Source organism: Zalophus californianus, chromosome 8 (assembly GCF_009762305.2).
Source record: "Zalophus californianus isolate mZalCal1 chromosome 8, mZalCal1.pri.v2, whole genome shotgun sequence".
NCBI lineage: Eukaryota > Metazoa > Chordata > Mammalia > Carnivora > Otariidae > Zalophus > Zalophus californianus.
The window spans coordinates 116,297,135-116,322,818 of NC_045602.1; the positions used below are offsets into that span (position 1 = coordinate 116,297,135).

Here is a 25,684-nt window from a genome sequence, read left to right on the forward strand (position 1 = left end):
ACCATAAGTGGGCATGTGAAATGGTGCAGCTGCTTTGGAAAACAGTCTAAGGGTCCTCAAAAGATTAAACGTTAAGAGTTACCAGCAAATCCACTTCCAGGTATACACCCAAAATTAATAAAAACATACGTCCACACAGCAAGTGGGACACAAATGTTAAGAGCAGCATTCTTTTTTTTTTTTAAGATTTTATTTATTTATTCGACAGAGAGAGAGAGAGAGAGAGCACAAGCATGGGGAGCTGCAGGCAGAGGGAGAGGGAGGAGAAGGCCCCCCACTGAGCAGGGAGCCTGATAAGGGATTAAATCCCAGGACCCTGGGATTACGACCCAAGCCGAAGGCTGACCAACTGAGCCACCCAGGCGCCCCAGAGCAGCATTATTAACAGCTAAAAGGTAGAAGCCCAAAAGTCCATCAGCTGACAGATATAAAAAATGTGGTATATCCATGGATATTCTTCAGCCATAAAAAGGAATAAAGTACTGATAACAGGCTACAACATGGATGAACTTGAAAACATTAAGCTAAGTAAAAACATTAAGTAAAAGAAGTCAGTAACAGAAGACCACATATTACATGATTCCATTCAGATGAAATGTCCAAAATAGGGATATCTATAGAGATGGAAAATAGAGTAAAAGTTCCCTATGATAGAGGTGTGTAGGGGAGTGACAGCTAAAACATATGGAGCTTTTCCTGGGGTGATAAAAATATCCTAAAACTGACTGGTGATGGTTGCACATATCTGTGAATTTACCAAAAACCAATGAATTGTATACTTTAACGGGTGAACTGTATGGTATGTGAACTATATCTCAAAAAAGCTTTTTAAGAAACCGAAGAAACACCATTTTTCTCCTATCTACTTAATAAATATTTAAAATTTACTTAAAATGTACCATTTGGTAAAGGAGGCTACCGGGGGCTGGTAATGTTCCATTTCATGATTTGGGTGGCAGTGACAAATGTGAAGTTATTTTGTGATAATTACTGGTGTACTTTTCTATAAGCAAGACTTTAATAACACAGCCCATAAAAACCCACATATATACACTGTGTTGGTGATGGTGTGGATCAACACTCTTATACTTTGTTACTGGGGATTTAAGCTGATAAAACCTCTTAGGTATATAATTAATGAGTTTATAAACAATACAGCACACATGTTTTGATCCCATAGGTATATACTCCCATGTACAAAAGCCTTTACTGCAACCCTGTTGTAAAAGGAAAGATATGAGAAAACTCTAAATGCCCATCAACTGGGGCCTGGGTAAATAAATTATGGTATAATTATACCAGGGAATACTATATAGCTATTTAAAATAATGAGGCAGATTTACATACACTGAATCTATCCCCAAGCTAGAGAATTACATGGAAAAAGCAAGGTACAGAGCAGTATCCGTATATGGGGTATATGCCACCTCTATGTGGGGAAAAAATAAATCTAAGGTGAGAACAGCAGGGGTTATTAACACACACACACACACACACACACACACACACACACACACACACACACACACACACACACACACATTCTCATAGCACATCTCTGGAGGGACAGAGAAAAACTAGAAATCACAGCTGCCTCTGAGGAAGGGATGGGGGAAAGGAGACACACCTTTCACTTTGTGCCTTAAAAAAAGAAAAAGGTGGATATATTATCACCTCAAATAAATCAATTCTTCTCATGTAAAAGCTATGGTGTTCAACACAGGTGAATGTCCCTGGGCTTCTAAAGATTAAAATTCTGAACTGTTTGCTATAAATTCTGAAATGTCTCATTTCTCCCATTTCAAGAGTTAAATACTCAAGCCATTAAGCAGTAGTAATAATGAACAACTACTTACATCAACACCTCCAAACAGGTCAAAAATATAAGTATTTGGATAAGTGGTTTCTTGGGTAAGTTTCCTCTCTTCAGTAACAAATGCCATAGCCTCCATGGAGAGAAGAGGAGAAATTTCCTAATTTAAAAAAAAGCATACAGAGAGACTTTCAGTTTTAGTATCCAAGAAGAACCACATACCAAAACATCAGTTTGCATTTCAGTCACAAACTGAATGCCCATGAGTCCAAAGATAGCCCCCAATGAACCACAATAGAAAAAAATCATCTTACAGAAAAGCTAATAGGATGATCAAAATCTGAATAGTAACAATAGCTCACTTATTTAATGCTTATTATGTACCAGATATGGTTCTAAGTACTTCACGCATGACCCTTTTTAATCCTCACAAACCTACAAGATAACAGTAATTTTTACCCCAATTTTACAGATAAGCAAACTGAGATACAAAGTTGTCAAGGTCACACAGCTGGTAAGTGACAGAGCCAGGATTTAAAAATCTAGGAAGTCTGGATCCAGAGTTTGCACTTATGGAAGAAAAAGTAAGTATTAGGGGTGAAACAGGAGACAGTGTGGGAAGAATCCAGGACACCACTCTTATGCTCTCTTCAGGGATCTTGAGGGAAGATGGAACACAATGGGCTGGAGCAGCAGTTCTCACACAGTGGTGAACATCAGAATCACTTGAAGGACTTGTTAAAACCCATTTGGCTGAGTCCCACCTGCAGAGTTTCTGATTCAATAGGCCTGGGGTGGGGCCTGAGAATGTGCATTTATAACAACCTCCCAAGTGCTGCTGATCCTGCTGGTCCAGGTACCACACGCCAAGAAAAAGCAGAACTCTTACAGACAACCTGTTATATGTTGGGCACCAAACTTTGATACTTTAGCCCACCTAATCCTTAAAATAATTCAATGAAATGTGTATAGTTTTACCCATTTTATATATGAAAAGCAAAATCACAAAGTTGCCCAGGCTCACATAATCAGTGATTGAACCACTTTCTCTGGGTCTCATTTTTTTCAACTATAAAGCCAGGAAGTAATTCTTGCTGGCAACATGGTACAGTGGAAGCTGGTCTTAGGACGACGACAAATCTGGGCTCATCACGTGATAGCCACAGGCTTTGCGTGGGTTACTGTTGAGGATGTTCTTTCAACTGAACAAAGGAATTGTAGAAGACATCTGGGTTTGCCTGCCCACTATCTTTTTTTCTCTTCTTCAAGTAAAAGCCCCATTTCCTTGGGGAAAAGGCCCCTCCCCACTTTCCACAGAGTTCTGCTGGGGCTGCCACCAAGCACCTCAGTGCCAGCCCCAGGAGCAGGTGATCAGGCCTCATCAATAGTCTCTCAGCCCCCTCACCTCGGTGGCTGGCCCAAGTTATAGAAATGTCACCCTAGAGCTGTGATCACGTGGAGGAACATGAGGCCAAACACAGATGTCAAGATAAGAAATGGATAGCTTAACCCTGTTCAGCCCCCTGAATTCACAACTGTGCTCTCCAGTTATGTGAGATGATAAAGGATCTTTCTTGCTAGTCTGAGTGGGTTACTGCCACTTGCAATCAAAATTATTTCTGGACTAAAACAAATTAAGTATACCACCATGTCATAGAGTTACCATAAGAATTAAATACGCCTGGTACACAGGCTTCAAAGAAGCATGTGTTCGATGAATAAAGAAATAGTGATCACACAGCAAGTACTCACAAATGTTAAATTTCTCTTTCCTCTACCCCGTATCTCAGATTTTGCAGGAATCAAGTGTAATAATGTATAATTCCTTGCAGAGAGTTTTCAAACAAGTGTAAAAGACTATAATTATTTCTATCCCATTCAAACGACAATATTAAGAATACAAAACACTTTTTAATTAAATAAACTTTTATTTGGAAATGATTTTCAATTTATAGAAAAATTGTACAGACAAAACATCTCTTCTTAAAGGTAAAGCTTATTTGCTGCCTACTATATTTTAGTATGACTTACGTGATATAATAATCAAAACTTTACCTCTGAAGAACATTATATCAAGTGTCATTATGATCAACCATAACTTGCATGGGTTTTAACTGCAGCTAGTACTGGTAATCTAAATTCAAATTTGGACCCACCCCCCAAGCTAAAGTTTGGATACAGTAACTCCAGACCTACTGAACCAGAAACCCTGGGCAGATGCGTAGGGCCCAGCACTCTATTTTACCAAGCCTTCCAGGTGATTCTGATACACACTCAAGTTTGAGAACAAGTGCCTTAGCATCTCTGCACTCTTCCATCCCTCTCCCAACCACCAACCCCAGTTCCTTCATCTTATGTTGGTCATAATGGATCAACAACCACAAGGCTACTTCCTTGAACCTTTAGCAATATGGAAGTTTTAAAAATCCTGCTCAAAAAGAATGTCATCCCAATCCCAGGTCATAGTGTTGGTCTCCCAAATTAAGCAAGCACTGCCACAAAACAAGTGTGAATAAAGCCCAGAAGGATAGACAGAGGGAACTTAATGGTGATTATCTCTGGGTGGTGGGATTATAGTTGATTTTTATTTTCTTCCTTGTACTTTTTTTGAATTTCCCAAATTTTCTACAGCTTACACATTAAAAACACGCTATTTTAAAAAGTAAACTGAAGGAGAAAAAAACAGACATCTGTGTCACCCAAGGCTTTGAATGCAACCCTTCCAAGGCCGCTAAGAGTTACCTTGAGGATGTTTTGGCACTCAATGAAGTCACTGTGGAGGTGGCTGGTTGCATACAGCTTCAGGAGCAGCTGAGGAATGCCACTCCATTTGGATTGTTTGTCCCTCTCTGCCAAAAACGTCTCCGTGAACTGTGAGTCAAAAGAAAAAAAGAAAAAAGGAACATTTTACTGGTGAGGAATGAACTACTAGCATGCATGGCAAAGGAAAGCAGCTGCCTCCTAAACACACCCAGGACAAATAATTCAAAGGTCTCTTTCTAGAAACTTTCAAAAGCTCCCCAACAGCCTACGAGCGAAAAGCCCAACTCCTTCCCTTGTGACACAGCAGCCTATGTATCACCTACCCTCCTCTCTAGCTTCATCTCTTTCCCAGTGCACGCTCCAAGCTCCAAATGCACATGTTCTCTGTCTCTCTGCACATCTTCTTCCTTGCCTAAAATGTCCTCCCTGTCTTTACCTGGAAAGCTCTTTCTCCTTCTCTGAAGTGTAAGCCAAATAACCAGAAATGTTCCCTGCTGGGTCTTCCCCTCTCTCCTCTTTTTTCTTTTTAAAAGATTTCATTTCTTTATTTGAGAGAAAGAGAGAGAGAGCGCGCACATGCACACACTCACACTGGGAGCGAAGGGGAAGAAGGGAGGAAAGAATCTCAAGCAGACTCCACACTGAGCATGGAGCTCGACATGGAGCCCAACATGGGGCTCAATGCAGGGCTCAGTCCCACGACCCTGAGATCATGACCTCGGCCCTGAGATCAGCACCTGAGTTGGATGCTCAACCAACTGAGCCATCCAGGCACCCCTCCCCTCTCTTCTTTCTAAGCGAATAAGTGCCCCTCCTCTGGGGCCTTATCTAACATTTTTCTTCTGCATCATAATTACTGATTCACTTGTCCCCCTCCTCCTGTAGATCATAAGCTCCTTCAGAGTAAGTACCAGTTGCATTTATCGTGCCCACCTTCTCTCTCTCAAAGAATGCCAGGCACAGAACAGAGACTCAGTAAATGTTTGAAGGAACCTAGTCTAATGACCGGTTCATTAATCAATTATGGCACAGTTCCACTAACACTCTTAGGACATATCATTAACCAGGGGCCGGATGTGAATTGTTTTCATATACACTTGTCCCTCGAATCAGATCAAAAGCACCTTATGGCTGTTATTACACAACATGTAGGTCTTCAATAACGTCTTAGTCTACCCTGATGCATATTAGTCCTATGATTTTGGACAAATCCCATTATCCTTCCTGAGCGTGTTTTCGCAGATTACAAAAATAAGATAATACAGAAGTTAATAGAGAGGTAATGAAATGTTTGTGAGAGTAATCTGTTTGGGTGAACCAAGGCCACTACCATTTCTGTAGGTTAAAAAAAAAAAAAGAGACAATATCAGCAATTTCATATCATTCAAGCTAGTTCAAATCAAGGCAAGTCCAAACACAATGGGAAACCATCTTTCCTTTCCTTGAAAGGAAAAAAAGAAAACATGGGGGGAGCCTGGGTGGCTCAGTCATTCGTTAAGCATCTGTCTTCAGCTCAGGTTATGATCCCAGGGTCCTGGGATAGAGCCCCACATCAGGCTCCCTGCTTGGCGGGAAGCCTGCTTCTCCCTCCCCGACTCCTCCTGCTTGTGTTCCCTCTCTCACTGTGTCTCTCTCTGTCAAATAAATAAAATCTTAAAAAAAAAAAAACATGGTTTTATAGGACTCAGCAAAAGTAGTGTTTACAAATTTACAGGTATAAACATTTATATTAAAAAGGAAAGATATCTCAAATGAATTATCTAAACTTCCACCATGAGAAACTAGAAAAGAACAAACCAAACCCCAAACAAGCACAAGGAAATAAATACTACTACAAAAATGATATGGAGAACAGAAAAATAATCAAGAAAAATCAAACAAAATCAAAAGTTGGTTCTTTGAAAAGATCAACAAAATTAAAACTTTAGTTATCATGACCAACTTAACACTGACTCAAATAACTAAAATCAGGAATGAAAGAGGGGACATTACTACCAACCATATAGAAATAAAAAGGTTTATAAAGAAATAGTAGTAACAATTATATGCCAACAAATTATATAACCTAGATGAAATGAACGGACTCCTAGAAAGACACAAAAAACTGAAACTGACTCAAGAAGAGTTGAATCAGTGATTTTATAAGAAAAAAGGAAAGAACACTACCCACAAAGAAAAGCCCAAGTCCATATGTTTGACTGGTAAATTCTACAAAACATTTAAAGAGAAACTAAAAATTCTTCACAGATTCTTCCATAAAACAGAAAAGGGAACACTTCCCAACTCATTGTTACCCTGATACCAAAATCTGATAAAGATGTCACAAGAAAACTACAGACCAATATCTCTGATGGATATAGACACAAAAATCCCCAGCAAAACACTAGCAAACCAAATCCAGCAACATGCAAAAAGGATCATACACCATGACCAAGCGAGGTATATTCCAGGAATGCAAGGTCGGTTCAACATACCAAAAACCCACATCTGTCATCGTAATTAACAGTTGAAAGCCTGAATGCTTTCCCACTAAGATCAGGAAAAACAAAGGATGTTGATCCTCACCACTTCTATTTAACATTGTACTAGTGATTCAGGCCAGAGCAATGAGATAAGAAAAAGAAATAAAGGCATCCAGATGGAAAACTGGATGGAAAAGTAAAACTATATTTGCCATCCTATGATCTTATATATAGAATACATTTTGGAACCCACATATAACACTATTAGGGTTAATAAATGAGTTCAGCAAGGCTGTAGGATAAAAATTGATATACAAAAAAATTAGCTAAATTTCTATACACTTACAATAGACAATCCAAAAATGAAATTAAGAAAACTGTCTCATTATCTCATTTGGTTTCGTTAAACCAAAAATAATAAAACAGGAATAAATTTAACAGAAGGAATACAAAACTTAGAAAATGAAACTACAAAAAATCATTGAAAGAAATTGAAGGAAGTCTAAATAAACGGAAAGCTATCCATGTTCATAGATTGGAAGGCTTAATATTGCTTAAATGGCAATACTTCCTATATTGATTCGATGCAGTTTCTATCACAATCCCAGGTGGCTTCATTAAAGAAATTGACAACCTGATATTAAAATTCATATGGAAATGCAAGGGACCCAGGATGGCCAAAATAATCTTGAAAAAAGAGTACAAAGTTGGAAGAATCACACTTTCTGATTTCCAAGTTTATTACAAGCTTATAATAATCAATACTTCAGCATAAGGTTAAACAACTAGATCAATGGAATAGTACTGAGATTCCAAAATTAAATCCCCACATTTATGGTCAACACAGATTTTTGACAACAGTGTCAACACAATTCAATGAGGAAAAAAAAAAAGTCTTTTCAACAACTGTTGCTGGGACAACTGGTATTCATAAGCAAAAGAATGAAGATGGATTCCTTTATACATAGCATATACAGAAATTAACTCAAAATGGATCAAAGACCTAAATGTGAGAGCTTAAACTATAAAACTTTTAGAGGAAAACATAGACATAGATGTCATAACCTTAGATTAAGCAATGATTTCTTAGATACGACCTCTAAAAAACAAGTAAACAAAGGAAAAACAGGTAATTTATCACACTGAAAACATAAAGAACAATTATATGAACATCTCAATTGATGCAGAAAAAGCATTTTGTAAAATGCAACATCATAAACTGAAAAAAGAAGTGAACAAATAATGGTATCTACAGAAAACCTTGAGCAAATATCATACTTAGTGGTGAAATGTTTAAGGCTTCCCCTCTTAGATCAGGAACATGCCACTTCAACTCAGGCAGCACAGTTAGGGAAGAAATAGAAAAAATATAAGATTGGAAAGGATAAAACCTTCATCTGCAGATATGATATTTGCAAATGACTGTACACATATACAATCCAAAAGAATCTAAAGGTAAAGTATTAAAATATAAGGGCCATGTAAATACAAGAATGACATAAAATCAATCTTGCTTTATATTACATCTACAGTTAAAGAGAGGAGGAGGGGAGGAAAGGGAAGGGGAAGGGAGAGAATGACTGTATTGTACTCAATAGATTGAATGCAATCCCAAACAAAATTTTGTTGTAAAAATGTACAAATTCATTCTAAAATGTATATGCAAATGGCAAAGGGCTAAGAAGAGCCAAGAACTCTTGAAGATAACTAAGCAGGAGAAGCCATTCCTATTCAATACACTATCGCCAAAATCAACACACATAAGTGTCAGAAAATAAGACAAAGTGGTATCAGCACAAGGATAAAGAGACCAGTGGAAAAAAATAGACAGGAAACTGACATGAAAACAGACACCACAGAGCACTGGTGGAAAAAGCAACTTTTCAATAAATAATGTGTGGTCAACTGGATACCTTTATGGACAAGCTTACACCACATCCAACAATAAATTCCAAATGGAACATTTATTTAAAAGTAAAAGGCAAAATAAAGCTTCTAGAAAATAAACAGAATTTCTTCATGATCCTTAGGGTAGGGAAAGATTTCTTAAATTGAATATAAAAAGTGCTAACCATAAAGGAAAATAGTGATACAATGAGCTATATTAAAATTAAGCACTTGTGTTCACCAAAAGATCTTTTTAGAGACTAAAAAGGGAAGCCACCAAATGAGAGAAATATTTATAAAACATCATTATAAAGGCTCATATCCAGGAAATGAACTTCAAATCAATAAAAAGAAAAAAAAAAACCCAATAGAGAAAAATATGCAAAAGATCTAAACAGGCCATCCACAAAAGATGTTCAAATGGCCAACAGACTTCTGAAAAGGTGCTTAACTTCATTAGTCATCAGGGAAACACAAACCAAAACCATAATGAGATACCAATACAAAAACACTAGAATGGCCAAATTTAAAAAGACTGGCAACACCATGCACGGGTTAGTGAAAACATGAAACAACAGGAACTCTCATACATTGCTGGTGAGACTGTAAACTAGTACAACCACTTGGGAAAGTGTTCGATAACAGCTACCAGTGCTGAACCTATGCATATCCTATAACCCAGCAATTCTACTTCTAAGTATATACCCAAAAAAAATTGTGCATATAGGCATCAGGAGACACGTACAAGAATACTCATATAAGCAGCACCCATAAAAGCCCCAAACTGGAAAAATCTCAGATACTCATCAAAGGTAGAATGAATTGTGGTTTGTTAGTAGAATACTACACAGCGGGACGCCTGGGTGGCTCAGTTGTTTAAGCGTCTGCTTTCAGCTCGGGTCATGATCCCATGGTCCCGGGATCGAGTCCCGCATTGGGCTCCCTGCTCGGCGGAGAGCCTGCTTCTCCCTCTCCCTCTGCTGCTCCTCCTGCTTGTGCTCTCTCTCTCTTTCTGATAAATAAATAAAATATTTTAAAAAAATAGACTACACAGCGATAAAAATTAATGAACTACAGCTTCACCATTATCATGAATGACTCTAACAAATATTGAAAGAAAGCAGATTCAGTACGTACTGCTTAATTCTATTTATGTAAAGCATAAAAACTAGTACACCTAAATACAATGTTAGAAGTCAGGCTAGTAATTTCATTGGAGAGGAGGAAAAGCAGAGCTGCAGACTAGAGGTACAGAGGTGATCTGGTTGGCTGCTACATAGTTGATGGTTTTATTACTATTCATTCAGCTGTCCACATACTTTTTGTGCATTTTTATTTGTATATTTCAACACAAGAAGTTTTTTAAATGCCTGAAACAAAATAGACTTGTATGTACTGATTATGGAAGGATCTCTACTATACATAGTATGTACATTATACCACCTGCATGAGAAAAAAAGATATATCAACACATTTGCTTTCCTAATTTAACATGTCTGTAGATAGAGACACAAGAAATCAATAACCACAGCTACCTCTGGGAGAACTGGAGGGGGCTAGCAGAGGTGGTAGTGGGCTATCAGCAATGGAGACTTACTTTTCTCTGTAACCCATATGTGTATGTGCATATGTTATCTATTCAAAACACATATTACCTCTGGCAGGGAGGGAATGAGATGAAGGGACATTAAATATACTGGTACTGTCTTTAAGTTTGGTGGTAGGTACATGGGTATTGTCGTAATATTATGGTATTACTTACTATATAGGTTTTTGTAGGTCAAATATTTAATAAACAAGTCTCTGCACAGTGGCACCAGTAGATGCTCAATAAATATTAATTACCTTCCCCCATTCCATTCCCAACATATCTACACTTATCTCCCACTATCTCCCATACAAGCATTTCACTGCCTCTTCCCTGTCTTCTAAATAGCCAATTAGGAGGACTTTCTTAGTGGTGTTCTTAGTGCCAGAAATAGCTCTGCTACTCTGTTCAAATTCTACTCATTCTTCAGAACCAATTCAACTCTCCCCTACTCCATGAAGTTCTCCAAAGCAATCACAATCCAACATAATCATAGGAGAGAAAATTGCTTTTAAAAATAGGAGGACCCTAAAAAAATTTTTTTAAATTAAAAAATAAAATTAGGAGGACCCTAAGAGAACATTCAGTGTGTTTTACAGAGGAAATTAATATCAGGTGATAGAAATGGCTTTTTCATAGTTACATATTTATTTTTTAGTTGTTACATATTTTAATGTATATCTACACAAAATGTCCAGCACAATGAATAAAAAGAAAGACTCACCATAATTAAATTTCAGAATGCCAGAGAGAGAGAGATGATCCTAAAAGCTTTCAGGGGGGTGAGGAGTGGGAAAACAGGTCATATACTAAGGAATGGGAATCAGAACAGAACCTCTCAACAGTTACACCAAATGCTTAAAGACAATGGAATAACAGCATTAAAAATTTAAGGGAAAATAACCTCCAACTTAGAATTTTATACCCAGCTAAACTTAATATACAAGAATAAAAGACATTTTCAAACATGCAAACTTAAAAAAAAAAAAAAAGCCACTTCTCATGTACTCTTTCTTAGGAGGCTACTAGATAATGCACTCCCCCAAGAAAGACAGGATTCTTGAAACAAAGGATCTAAAACATAAAAAAAGTAAATAAAACACTTTGAATTTGGTGAAAGGAAATCCCAAGAATTCAGATATATAGCTGTCCTAGCAAGGAATTAATCCAAATTGGAGGAAGATGGAGAATTCCAAGGATTTCTTTTTAAAAAAGAAAGTTTTAGTACTGGGACTAAATTATAAGCACACAAAAAGCAAAGCAAATAAAAAAAAAATTTTTAATGAGGATATTCTAGTGAAAGAAGCCAGACTCAATGGCTACATATGGTACAGTTCCATTGCAATGACAGTCTGTAAAAGGGCATAGGACTAGAACAGTAAACAGATGAGCAGTTGCTACAGGATGAGGGTAGGGAAGGGGTTAACTACTACAAGGGAATCTTCTATATCCTAACTATAGTGGTGGTCACACAACTGCATTTGTTAAAACTCCTAGAACTAACAGGCACACCTCGGAGGCATTGTGGGTTCAGTTCCAGACCACTGTAATAAAGTTACCCAAATGAATTCTTTGGTTTTCCAGTGCATATAAAAGTTATGTTTACATTACACTGTAGTCAATTAAGTGTGAGATAGCACTGTCTAAAAAAAGTACATGTCTTCATTAAAGAATACTTTATTGCTAAAAAATGCTATCATCTGATCTTTTAGCAAGTCTTAATCACTGATCACAGATCACTATAGTATAATAATAATGGAAGTTTTGAAATACTGTGAACATTACCAAAGTGTGACAGAGACACCAAGTAAGCAAATGCTGTTGGAGAATGGCACCAATAGACTTGTTTGATGCAAGGTTGTCACAAACCTTCAATTTTGTAAAAATGTAGTAACCATGAAGCACAACAGACAAAGAACAAAACAAAGTATGCCTCTATACACTAAATAAGGTGAATTCTACTATATTTATATCTCAATTCAAAAAATGGGGGGTGGGGGAGACAGTGGCTTTTAACTCAAAGGGAAACAAAAAAATATACAAAGCATATACTGTTGTATACTATATGGCTCTAGTACAAACATATCATCATGATCATCTTCATATAAATACTTAAGACCAACAGCCCAAATTGTGATATAACTATATTAGGAGAATAAAAAAGAAATATGTAGTATAGGGTGTTGTGAATTAAATCCTAGTTTACAAGGGAAGAAAACTGATAATGTCTAAAATTGAAGTCAAGAAATAGCCTTAAAAGCATGCTACTAAGAAATACTGGCTATCCTGTTTCCTGCAGGACCCTTCCCCTGCAAAACAAACAGCTACAGTGTGGACAGTGGCTGTGTGGGGAGGGTAGAATTGGGGGGTAAAAAGGGGGGCAGGGCACAGCCATTTATTTTTTTATTTTTTTAAAGATTTTATTTATTTATTCATGAGAGACACAGAGAGAGAGAGAGCGAGAGAGAGGCAGAGGGAGAAGCAGGCTCCCAAGGAGCAGGGAGCCCAATGCGGGACTTGAGCCCAGGACTCTGGGATCATGACCTGAGCCGAAGGCAGACGCTTAACCATCTGAGCCACCCAGGCGCCCAGGGCACAGCCATTTTTAATTACAAGGCTCACGATACCCAGAGAGCTTTCCTATCGTATTCCAAATATTCAACTACACAAGGAATTTCTTTTACCACATCTACATTGTCTTACATTTACTCCCGTTTAAAAATAATCATTTGGATTTTGTTTTCCTTGTGAACAGCTGAGTACTGTGATGAAAGAGCCACCAATCCAGTCATCTTCAAAGCTAAATTACTGGCAGGTGTTGTATGGGTTTCTTCTCCTGGAGTACTTGTGGTTTGACAGTTTATAGCAGTGATAATCTCTTACATCATGCTGCCTAAGCTGTCAACCTGTTCCGTGGATGTGACATTTCCAGACACTTAGTTTTCATTGACTTATTTTGTCTTTATTGCATTCTTTTTAAACAAAAGCTGAATTTCATAAATATCTATGTATATCTTATTTGTTTAGTCCTAAGTGTAAGATATCTTTTTTTAAATTTGTTTTTGAGAGAGAGCACGCAAGGGGCAGGGAGCAGAGGGAGAAGCAGGCTCCCTGCTGAGCAAGGAGCCCAATGCTGGACTCGATCCCAGGACCCTGGGATCATGACCTGAGCCGAAGGCAGATGCTTAACCAACTGAGGTGCCCTAGTCCTAAGTGTAAGATACCTTATGTCTTACAATATCATATTAAATGCAAGTAAATAGCTGTCTTCAAAAAATAATTCATTAAGGGGCGCTTGGGTGGCTCAGTCATTAAGCGTCTGTCTTTGGCTCAGGGCATGATCCCGGGGTTATGGGATCGAGCCCCACGTCAGGCTCCCTGCTCAGCGGGAAGCCTGCTTCTCCCTCTTCCACTCCCCCTGCTTGTGTTCCCTCTCTCACTGTGTCTCTGTCAAATAAATAAATAAAATCTTTAAAAAAATAAATAAAAATAAAAACAAATTAATGAAGATAAGCTACTTTGTTAGGTTATTCTGCAGTCAAATGCTCTACCACTGAGCTATACCCCGTTAGGTTATTCTGATTATAAATGTTAACCAAGGAATACTTGTGTCCACTTTAATGGGATTTGTTTTGTTTTAATATAATTAGGAGTGAATTTTATAGTTTGTAACTACAAAAACTTCCTGTTAAAATGAATAGTATTTCTATTTTTAATTTATGAGAATTTATCCTACCCCGGGGTTTTTCAAACCAAATTACCCTTGACAGGCAAGGGAAGGCTTATTTGACTTAAACCCCTAGGTTTCACAAATACTAATGCTTAGGATGGGGCTAAAACAAGTTGTGCTTATTGAAATTAACAAAAAAGAAAAAGAAAAAAAAGGGGGTCAATCTCAAGAAAAAGTATGAAGTAAGTTACACTTAGGTAGAAATTAGATATGCCAGTAATCATGAAGGAAGCAATGATTAGCATTTGGGAAATAGAATGAGGATGCCATAACCTAGTTTGTCACCAGACTGCCAAACCGAAGGATTAGCTCTAGGAGTGGTGGGTCATGACCTGTTTGAGTTACTCTGCTTTGAGCCTAGGGTTTGCCTAGCCTACCCCTTTCCCTCAACTCCTACTGATCATGCAGGTCTTGTGCACCCAACTCTAAGGAATATGGATTTGATTCTAACTGCAGTGGGATGCCACTGGAGGGCTTTAAGCAAGGGATCTGTAAGATCTAATTTGCCGTAAGGATCAAACGTGCTGATAAACATACATAGGCTCTGTAAACACTAAAGCATTACACCAGCATTACTTTATTACCTTGAAGAGGACAAATTAAATGGGAGAAAAGAAAAGAAAATACACTAAAACCCACGTAGCACCGGCCTGTTCTAAATCATGTGGTCTGGAGTCGTCTCCCAGACTTCTCTTAAATCCCATTTAGGGAAATGGGGAAGAGTTGGGGATGATCAGGTTTGGTGAAAGAGGAATCAGGGAATCAGGAATTTTATTTGACATATTAAGTTTGGGATGTCCACTAGACATCTAAGTGGAGGTGTTGAGAAGGTATTTGGATACACCCATCTGGAGCTAACGGGAGAAATCTGGATGGAAATACAGATTTAGGATAAATCAGAATATAGGGAATTTGTTAAACAATACTCTCTAAACTTTACAGCATCCTTACTACGTTTTAAAACACCATTTTAAGTGCTTTATATGTATAAACTCTCTTGATCCTTACCACAATCTTACAGGCTAGGTCTCATGATTAGCCCTATTTTACAAATGAAGAAACTGAGGCATATAGAGATTAAGTAACGTGCCCTAACACAGACAGCAAGTATGTACCAGAGCTGGGATTCAAACCTAGGATATTTGACTCTAGAACTCTTTAAAGCCATGAGACTGTTTAGGAGTAGAGACAGGATTGAGGAGGAGGAAGAATGAGCCCTCACGAACAGTATTCCAATTCAAACAATTTTCTGAGTCCTGGCTATCAAGGGCCTGACACTGTTTATAGGCTCTGCAGACACAAAGTCCCTTAGTCCCTTAAGAAGCCCAGTCTAACAGCTACAAGCTGACGGCAACTATTTACTGAACATCCACTATCCGCCTCACACTGGCCAAGCTTTTTAGACATATGATGTCACTTAATCCTCCAAACAGCCCTATGAGATAGATATTATTGCCATTTTAGAAATAAGGAAAACAGAGCTTCAGGAAGTTTAAATAACGTAACCTAGGTCACTGAACTAGTTAGTGACAGAACTAGGGTTCACTCTAGTCCACCTTCCTTCAAAATACAGTCTTCTCCAAGGAAATCCTGTTACATGCTACCACATGGATGAACTTTGAGGACTTTAAGCTAATCGGAATTAGCCAATCACAAAAAGACAAATACTGTTTGAGTCCACTTCTATGAAGTATTGAAAGTAGTCAAATTCATAGAAACAAAAAGTAGAATGGTAGTTGCCAGGGGCTGGGGGAAAGGAGGTGGGAGGGAAGTTGTTTAATAGGTATAGAGTCTCAGACTGGCAAGATGAAAAAATCCTGGAGCCCTGATTCACAACAATGTGAACACACTTAACACTGCTGAATTGTACACTTAAAAATGGGTAAGATGGGAAACTTCATGTTCACCACAACTTAAAAAAAATTTTTTTTCAATCTGGTCTTTCCCAGTATACCACATGCCATAATGGACATGCTTACTGTGCTATGGAAATGCCTGTGAGGAAAGAATTTACCTGTAATGTGGGGAAAGGGGGGTGTGTGAGGCAAGGAAGAGATCAAGGAAAGCTACCAAGAAAGGATACATTTGAAAGATGAAATTCCCCACTCTACCCTCACCAGAGTTTTAGGAAGATCTCTCCATCTCAACCTCTGAAAGAGCTTCCACACCTGCATACAACTCCTGATTACCACAATAATCAGGCTCAAGAATATTCTAGCACCCTTCTATCTGGTGAGCTTCTCCAACCTCCTCCCATTCCAAATCATCCAGCACTGGAAACAAATTAAGTGTCCTAAATTGCCTCACTGATTATGCCGAATGACTTTTGTAGCTCCCTACTGCTCTCAGAATGTAAAGGATTAGCAAGATGTGTGTTTAGTAGATCACCTAAATTTTCTGAGCCTCAGTTTCCTCATCTGTGTTGAGGCAGGAGTCCTGACACCTCATTCAAAAGCCTGAAGATTAAATGAAAACACTGTATACCTTGCACAACGTTTGATCTGAAGTATGTGCTCAGTGAAGGTGAGTTAGCTCCCTTTCTGCCTGTCCCTACAACCCACCTAGGTAAGGCATTTTGGTTAAAAGAGCAAGTCTTTCCAGGATGTTAAGGCAGATAGAGAAGAATGCAGGGGGAAAAAGTTGCTCAACTATGATTATCTGATGTTCAGGAAAATACTGATCACCCAGAACTGGTTCTTCATCTGTAACCTACTAACACAGAGACCACCTGGTTTTTATCTTTATTCTGTCCTTTTAATCTATGAGTAGTCTGAAATGCTCAAGTTTATAGATATACAGATATATATAGTATACTGTGAAAAATCTCACTCCCATTCTCTCCCACCATCTACCCAACTGCCACTGACTCCCACCAACCACTGTATTAGTTTCTTGTGTATCCTTCAAAAGTTCCTATATGCAAAAGCTGTCTTTAAATTAAGCTAATGTTTTACAGGTGCGTTGCAACCTAAGTTCTGGGAATGAAATGGGGGGGGGTAGCAGGAGCAAGGAGCCTAGGTCTTTTCATCCTGCCTTACCCTAAAGCAGTGTCCTTCATTCATTCAAAAAATACTAATCATATATTGGGCGCCTATTATAAGCCAGATACCAAGTACAGCATTAACTGACTGATTATCCTTCAACCCTTACTAAGCAACAAAAACGCACTTAACGCTTTACACAATTGTCTCCATTGATCCTCACACCACCTTAAGAGGCAGGTTACTAATTATCATCTCCATTTTACAAATGAGAAAAGTGAGGCACCGAAAGATAACTTGCTCAAGCAAGGCTCTGAATCCAGGCCTGACTCCAAAGTCCTCGCTCTTAACCATGACGCTCTACATTGGCAAAACCAGTCCCTGCACCCTTTGGAGCTCAGCCTAACGTGGGATATAGGCGAGGAAAAGGGTAGACAAACAAAGAAATATGTAATTAGACTAACAAAGTAATGTGAGCGAAACGAATTCAGAGCTGTGACTGAATAACAATGGGGACCTACTTTAGCAATGGGGTAGGGGGTAGTGTCAAGGAAAGGCCTCTCTGAGAGAATGACATTTATGATAGGCGTAGGAACCGTTCGGGGGCTGCAATGACGACCCACCACCCAATTCACGGGGGAGAAACTCGAGGCCCTTAGAAGCTAAAGCAAACTCGCTCAGGGTCCCCCAGATGTGTAGACGTGGCGCAGGGTTGGGAGGATCCAGGAGCTGGGCCCAGGACTCGTACACGCCATCGATGCCCGATGCAGCCCAGGCCCACTCGGCCCCTAACCGGGGCTTCTAGCCGGCTGCTGCCCACCGCCCCGCGGCGGCTGACAGCATACGGACAGCCTGCAGGGAGGCCCCGCGGCCAGCGAAGAGGGGGTCGGGGCCCGTACTGCGGAGGCCTGGAAAGGCCTCTTCTCCGGCCCCCCGCCAGCTCCCGCCGGGTCCGCCCCGCCCCGCCCTCCGGGCCGGCTTCGTACCTGCACGGCCCGGACCAGGCCCCGGCCGGTCAGCTGGCCCTGCCGCAGCTGCAGCAGAATGTTACCGGGCCCGCGGCCGGCCGCCCCATCCGCCCCAAGCCGCCACCGTTGCCGCTGCCCCGTCGCCCTCGGCCGGCCCCAGACCCAGCAGCCGCCGGCGCCGCCGCCATGTCTCCTCGTCCGACAAACAGGAAGCAAGCGGCCCCGGGGCCGCGGAGATTTCTACGGGGCGGCGGAGGGGTCGCCGCAGCGCCCCCAGCGGGCGCCGACGGCGGAGGCGCAAGCCGCGTGTCAGGGGCCGTGCGCCCCGCGGGGCCTACTGGGATATGTAGTCTTGCTCTCTGGGGGGGCAGGTGCGAAATTGAGATGTGGCGTTTCCCGCGCCGTTTGCTTTTGGGACCCCTCGGTCCAGCATTTCGGCGAGGTCCCCCGAGGTCAAAGACAAGTCCTGCGTGCGCACTCTCCCATTTCTTGCCTGTTTGGGAGGTTTACAGCCATTTGGCTAGGAAAAATCCTGGGCTCCAGTCCAGGAATCAAGCCTCCTAGCCTGATTCCTGCCTGCCTCTCTCTGCCCCTGACTCGGTGCGGATGAACCTTGGGCTCTCTGCACCTTAATTTCCCTTTTATTTCATTCAGTCAGTAGTTCCTGGGAGCCTATTCAGCCAGTAAGTAGTTCTTAGAGGTCCCGAACCGGTCACTGTGAATACAGTGGAGAGCAGAACAGACTAACTAGGTCATGTTTTGGAATGCAGGTTATAGCAGAAGACAGCAAATCCATACACAAATAAAATGCATGATAACAGACTGGCTAAGTTGTGTAAGTGGGTAGGTTGTTGTGAAGTTAAGTGAAATAATGGAAGGGAAAGAGATCGGTAAATTATGACATCATATCTTTTGTCAGTGGAAACTTGTCCTAATTTTTCCCCACCAGATAATATGTTCTCTGTACTCTTGCCCACTTTTGGCAAGCCTCTGTGTCAGGATTGCCTTCTTGCCTCCCCTTTTCCTTTCCTGGAAGGGGTCTTGTAACATAAATGAAAGAGAAGTGTTGGGTGCAATGCAATAAGGAATGGTGGAGATTGTGACTTATCATTTATCACCCAAATCAGAAACTTTTAAGAGAAAAGAGACACTATTAATAGTTATGTTGGGACAGCAGGCATGGTGACCATTATCCCAGTTTGCCTGGGATAGTCCCCATATACGTCGGCTGTTTATGTTGCAATACCCCTCCCAGGAAAGGAAAAGGGGAGTCAACAACGTCCATCTAAAATGAGTGGTCCCTACTGGCCTCCAGCAGATAGTTGCTGGATCTTCTGGTTTTTCTAGAAAAGCCAAAAGGGACGCCTGGTGGCTCAGTCGTTAAGCATCTGCCTTCGGCTCAGGTCATGATCCCAGGGTCCTGGGATCGAGTCCCGCATCGGGCTCCTTGCTCAGTGAGGAGCCTGCTTCTCTCTCTCCCTCTACTGCTCCCCCTGCTTGTGCTCTCTCTCTCTCTGACAAATAAATAAAAATCTTAAAAAAAAATAGAAAAGCCAAAAGTCTGGGTTTTCATGTGAAATCCCCAAATTTTGAAAACTCCACAAACCAAATAAAACCCTGTCTCCTTTTGACCCCTGGAACAGGGAGACCAGGAACAGGTCCATAGATACATGCAAGTTGAGCACATGGTAAGGGAGATATTTCAAATCAATGGGGAAAGGAGCACCTGGGTGGCTCAGTCCATTAAGCATCTGCCTTCAGCTTAGGTCATGATCCCAGAATTCTGGGATCAAGCCCCATCGGGCTCACTGCTCGCAGGGAGCCTGCTTCTCCCTCTCCACTCATGCTCTCTCTCTCTCTCAATAAATAAATAAAATCTTTTAAAAAAAAGTTTAGGTTCTTCACTTCACACCAAAAGCTAAAATGAATCTTAGACATTTTAAAAGCTACGTATAACAGAGGGACCTGGGTGACTCAGTTGGTTAAGCACTAGACTCTTGATATCAGCTCAGGTATTGATCTCAGGATCATGGGCTCAAGGCTCAAGTTGGGCTCAGCACTCGGCGGGGAGTCTGAAGATTCTCTCCCTCTGTTCTCCTCCCCACTTGTGCAAGCTCTCTCTCTCTCAAATAAATAAATAAATATAAAAGCTGTATATAACAAAATCAAAGTATAGTTCTAAAACTGGATAGTGGTGATGATTATTCAACTCTAAGTTTACTAAAAATCATTGGATTATATACTCAAAATGGGTAAATTTTATGATACATGAATTATACCTCAAGAAAGCTGTTAAAAATCAAAGCATAAAAATAATAGAAGTGAATCTTTGAAAATATATTTATGATTTGGGGGTTTATGATTTTGGAGTTCTTAATCATAAAACCCAGAAATCATGACTATGAAAAGATTGACAAGTTTGATCTCAACAATATTAAAACTTCTGTACAAGACACTATGAACAACAATAAAAGGCAAGAGATATTCTGGGAAAGAGTCAACATCCAGAATTTATGAAGAACATACTGTGCCCTCTGCCTTAAGTTCTCATTCCCAGGAAGCTCTGAATGGCTTGCTTCCTCATGTACTCTAGGTTTCTGTTGAAGGGGAGACCTTTCCTGACCATCCATATAAAATAGCATTTCTTACACTCTACATCTTATTACCTGCTTTGTTTGTTTGCTTCCTTTTATAGCACTATCCCCACCTGACATATAGTTGTTTACTTTCTGCACCCCTCCTCCTGACTAGAGTATACTTTTGGTCTGTTTTGTTCATTGCCGTATTCACCTCCAGCACCTAGAATAGTACTTAACACATAGCAGGTGATCAAATATTTGTTTATTGGATCAATGAATTACCCAGCAGATGCATGAACTCCTACAAAAATACAAAGAAAAGCCAAACAACCCAATAGAGAAATAGAAAGCAGGCAATTGATGGAAGAAAAATCAATGGCCAGTAAATGTGTAAAAAGATGTCCATCCTCAATTTTACTAATAGTAGTATGTTGATGGTCAGAACATAAATTGATATACCTTTCTGGAAAGCAATTTTTAGCAATATGAATTAAGTCATAAGAAACCCAAATTTTTGACTCAGTAATTACTCCTTTAGGAATCTCTCCTAATGATATTGTTTGATATGATGATGATTCACAAACAAAAATGCTTATTGTATTATTTGTGATCGCAAAAACAGAAACAATGTCACCATAAAACAGGAGCATGTTTAAGTAGATTCTAGTATTTCAATATAATTGAAATATAGTTGAGTCATTGAATATCACTGTTTACAAAATAAAATAATAAGATTTCAAATAAAATTAAACATGCATCTCCTTTGATCTGCTTCTAGGAATTTATGTTTTAGCAACAAAGAAAGAAGTATACCGAGTTATATTATTAGAATACTCAGTGATGAGGAGCTTGGGTGGCTCGGTTGGTTAAGCATCTGACTCTTGATCTCAGCTCAGGTCTTGATCTCAGGGTCATGAGTTCAAGGTCTATATTAGGTTTAAAAAAGAATAACAAAAGAAAAAAGAATAAAAGAATACTCAGTGAGGCAGTTATATATCAAAATATTGGAAACAGTTTAAATAACCATCAAGAGAGGTCACTGGTTAAACAAACTGTTTCATGTATATAGTAAAATATTCTGCAGTTGTCAAAAGGATTAAGTATACAGACACACGTGCGCGCTCGCTGACATGGGAAGATGTTCAAGACACAGTTAAGTGAAAAAAACTCATAGAAGACCAACATGCATCACGTGATCCCATTTGTGTCAAAAATCATCAACTTACTAGACTTATGTATATATTGCAAAATCTTGAAGATTATGTACAAAATAGTTAAAAGTAGTTACCTGGGGAATGGAATTAGGAAGGTGGGGAAGAATGTTCATTTTTCCTAACTTTGACACTGTTATTTGCATTTTTTTAAAAGAATTTATTTATTTATTTGACAGAGAGAGACACAGCGAAAGAGAAAACACAAGCAGGGGGAGTGGGAGAGAGAGAAGCAGGCTTCCCGCGGAGGAGGGAACCCGATGTGGAGCTCGATCCCAGGACCCTGGGATCGTGACCTGAGCTGAAGGCAGACGCTTAAAGACTGAGCCACCCAAGCGTCCCTGTTATTTGCATTTTTATTATGAGCATATATAACTTTAATAATTTAACATTTAAAAGCTTTTAAAATTATGTACCTATAACTGGATCGGAAGATGCTCACCACACATTGTTGAAACAAAAAGCAAGTTATAAAGGAATCGGTATATTATGATCCCATTAATGTATAATTCGACATTCCTACTCTATATGGTTATATGCACAGAATGACCTGAAGGAAGCATCATCAAAAATGCCAAAGGTGGGGGGTGCCTGGGTGGCTCAGTAGGTTAAGTGTCTGACTCTTGGTTTTGGCTCAGGTCATGATCTCACAGTCATGGGATTGAGCCCGCGTCAATCGAGCGCAGAGTCTACTTCAGATTCTCTCTCCCTCTCCCTCCTGCTCACTCTCAATAATAAATAAATAAATAAATAAGTAAATAAAATTTTAAAATGCCAATGGTGGGGTGCCTGGGTGGCTCTGTCGTTAGGCGTCTGCCTTCGGCTCAGGTCATGATCCCAGGGTCCTGGGGTCGAGTCCCACATCGGGCTCCTTGTTCAGCAGGGAGCCTGCTTCTCCCTCTGCCTGCTGCCCCCGCTGTTCGTGCTCTCTCTCCCTCTCTCTGACAAATAAACAAATAAATAAATCTTTTAAAAAATTAAGTTCCGGTCAGTTAACACACAGTGTAATATTAGTTTCAGGTGTATCAACACTTCCATACATTACCCAGTGCTCATTACAAATGCACTCCTTATCCACATCATCTATTTAACCCATCCCTCACCCCTTTCCCTCTGGTAACCACATGAGTTCTCTGTAATTAAAAGTCTGTTTCTTGATTTCTCTCTCTTTTCCTCGCTCTCTTATTTTTTCCTCTTTGCTTGTTTTGTTTCTTAAATTCTGCATATGAGTGGGGCGCCTGGGTGGCTCAGTTGGTTAAGCAACTGCCTTCGGCTCAGGTCATGATCCTGGAGTGCCTGGATCGAGTCCCGCATCGGGCTCCCTGCTCAGCAGGGAGTCTGCTTCTCCCTCTGACCCTCCCCCCATCTCATGTGCTTTCTCTCTCATTCTCTCTCTCTCTCAAATAAATAAATAAAATCTTTAAAAAAAAAATAAAAAAAATAAATAAATTCTGCATATGAGTGAGATCATATGGTATTTGTCTTTGTCTGACTGATTTATTTCACTTAGCATCATACCCTTAGATCCATCTATGTCATTGCAAATGGCAAGATTTCATTCTCTTTTATGGCTGAGTAATATTCCATTGCATATATATATACACCACATCTTCTTTATCAGCCATGAATCATTTTTACAGTCAGGAAAAAAAAAGATCTTTTAATATTAGAAACTAAGAAAAAAGAAAAGGTGTTTCCAGGGATACAGGCTGGGCATTGGTGAGCTGTCTGGTAGCAGCCAGTCTTCCCTGGGTAATCACGGCCCAGGATTCTGCCCAGAGTTCTTCCCAAGGTATATGGTGGAGTATACTCTCATTCTTGTCAGGACGAATGAGGAAACAGGATCCTGACAAATTTCACAGTTCAAATGGCCCTTCAGTTTTCCCTTGGCACTCATCATGCTGGGAACAAGTCTTTCCACCTAAGCTTTAACTCAACTACAAAACTCACCTGCCATTCCTAAATTTGTACCTTGCTCAGCCCAGCCTGGCTCAGGCATTCCCCAAAGCTGGCTATTTATTGAGTCAAAAATGATCGCATCAAATTCAGTCTTTAAGGTCACCATGTGTCTAGGAAGTAAGGAGATCAGTTTTCAGAAATCTCTGGGTAAAACCATTCTTTCCACTTCGTCTCTGTTCTGCAGGCCTTTCCCATAGAAACCAGATGTGTATCTCTCACCACCAGAGGGCGTAGCACCCCTCCCTATAAGAAGTCAGTTGATGTCAATTTGGGTCAGCGTTAGAAAAAATGAAGCCCTTAAACTGGCTAATTTTTTTTTCCTCACAGTAATCCCAAATGGTTTAACCAAACATGCTGATGTTACTCATAGAATATTACTTCTTGTAAATGAGTTACCAAACTCAGTTGGGCAGAAATATTTTCTGGGGCAATTTTTTAAATCATATTTTTTAATCAGAGAGAAATCATTTTAATCAAAGCAACTGACACAGCTATATTCAGACCACAGAAGCAGCTGTCCTATGTAGTTATGCATTGTCGTGTGGTGGGTATTTCAATTATATTTTTTTCATCTTATATTTCTAACGTATAATCTCTCAGTGATTTCTTTTTTTTTTTAAGATTTTATTTATTGGAGAGAGAGAGAGAGTGCCAGCAAGAGCAGGGGGAGGGGCAGAAAGAGAAGGAGAAGCAGGCTCCCCGCTGAGCAGGGACCCTGACGTGGGGCTCAATCCCAGGACCCCGAGATCATGACCAGAGCTGAAGGCAGATGCTCAACCAACTGAGCCACCCTGGTGCCCCTCAGTGATTTGTTTCAAAAATGTTTATTGAGTACCATCTTAAGTGCCAGGCACTGCTGTGGGTGCTAGGAATACTGTGCTAAATAAAAAACCCAAATGTCTCTGCTTTCCTGGAGCTTATACTCTTGTGTAAGACCCACCCCTTTTTGGAGCACATACCATTGGCCAAGAGTTTTATTGGCACTGTCTTATTTTCCCCGCCACTTTTTAGGGGAAAATTTTCAAATCTACAGAAAGTTGAAAGCGTGATACTAGGAACACACATTTCCTTTGCTTGGACTCACCAATTGTTAACATTGTGTTTTATTGTATCTATTCTTTCTCTCTTTCCCTATCAATCTGCGTACATATACATATATATATACATATATTTTAGCATATATCTCCAAGAACAAGGTCACGCTCCTAATAACCATGACACCACCACACCCAAGAAATTTAATGTTGATATATTACCCTATATTCCATGTTCAAATGTCTGCAGTTGCCCCCAGAATGTCCCTTATAGTCTTTTCCCCCCAAATCTAGGATTCAATCAAGGATCATACATTTTTTTTAAAGATTTTATTTATTTATTTGACAGAGAGACACAGCGAGAGACGGAACACAAGCAGGGGGAGTGGGAGAGGGAGAAGCAGGCTTCCCGCTGAGACTGGAGCCCGATGCGGGGCTCGATCCCAGGACCCTGGGATCATGACTTGAGCTGAAGGCAGATGCTTAACGACTGAGCCACCCAGGTGCCCAAGGATCATACATTTTTGAACGCCATGTCTTTTTAGTGTCTTTTAATCTAGAAAGTCCCTCATCTTTTCTGTCTTTCACAGCACTGACAATTTTTAGGAGTCCAACTTTGCTGAATGTCCTACACCTGGATCTTCATGACTATTTTCTCATGACTGGAATAGGGCTTAATTTTTTTTATGTATATAGAGAAAAAATTTTA

At 39.9% G+C, this 25,684-nt stretch overlaps 1 protein-coding gene across 1 annotated transcript in view; it reads right to left on the bottom strand.

The window, feature by feature from the left end:
• Positions 1-18,380, bottom strand: part of LOC113937106 (transient receptor potential cation channel subfamily C member 4 associated protein) — a 68,581-nt gene extending 50,201 nt beyond the window's left edge. The window contains 5 exon segments of the mRNA XM_027620802.2: positions 1,857-1,973; positions 4,556-4,684; positions 18,211-18,279; positions 18,281-18,328; positions 18,330-18,380. Of these exon segments, the coding sequence (XP_027476603.1) occupies positions 1,857-1,973; positions 4,556-4,684; positions 18,211-18,279; positions 18,281-18,328; positions 18,330-18,380 (414 nt within the window).
• Between the last annotated feature and the right edge of the window lie 7,304 nt (positions 18,381-25,684).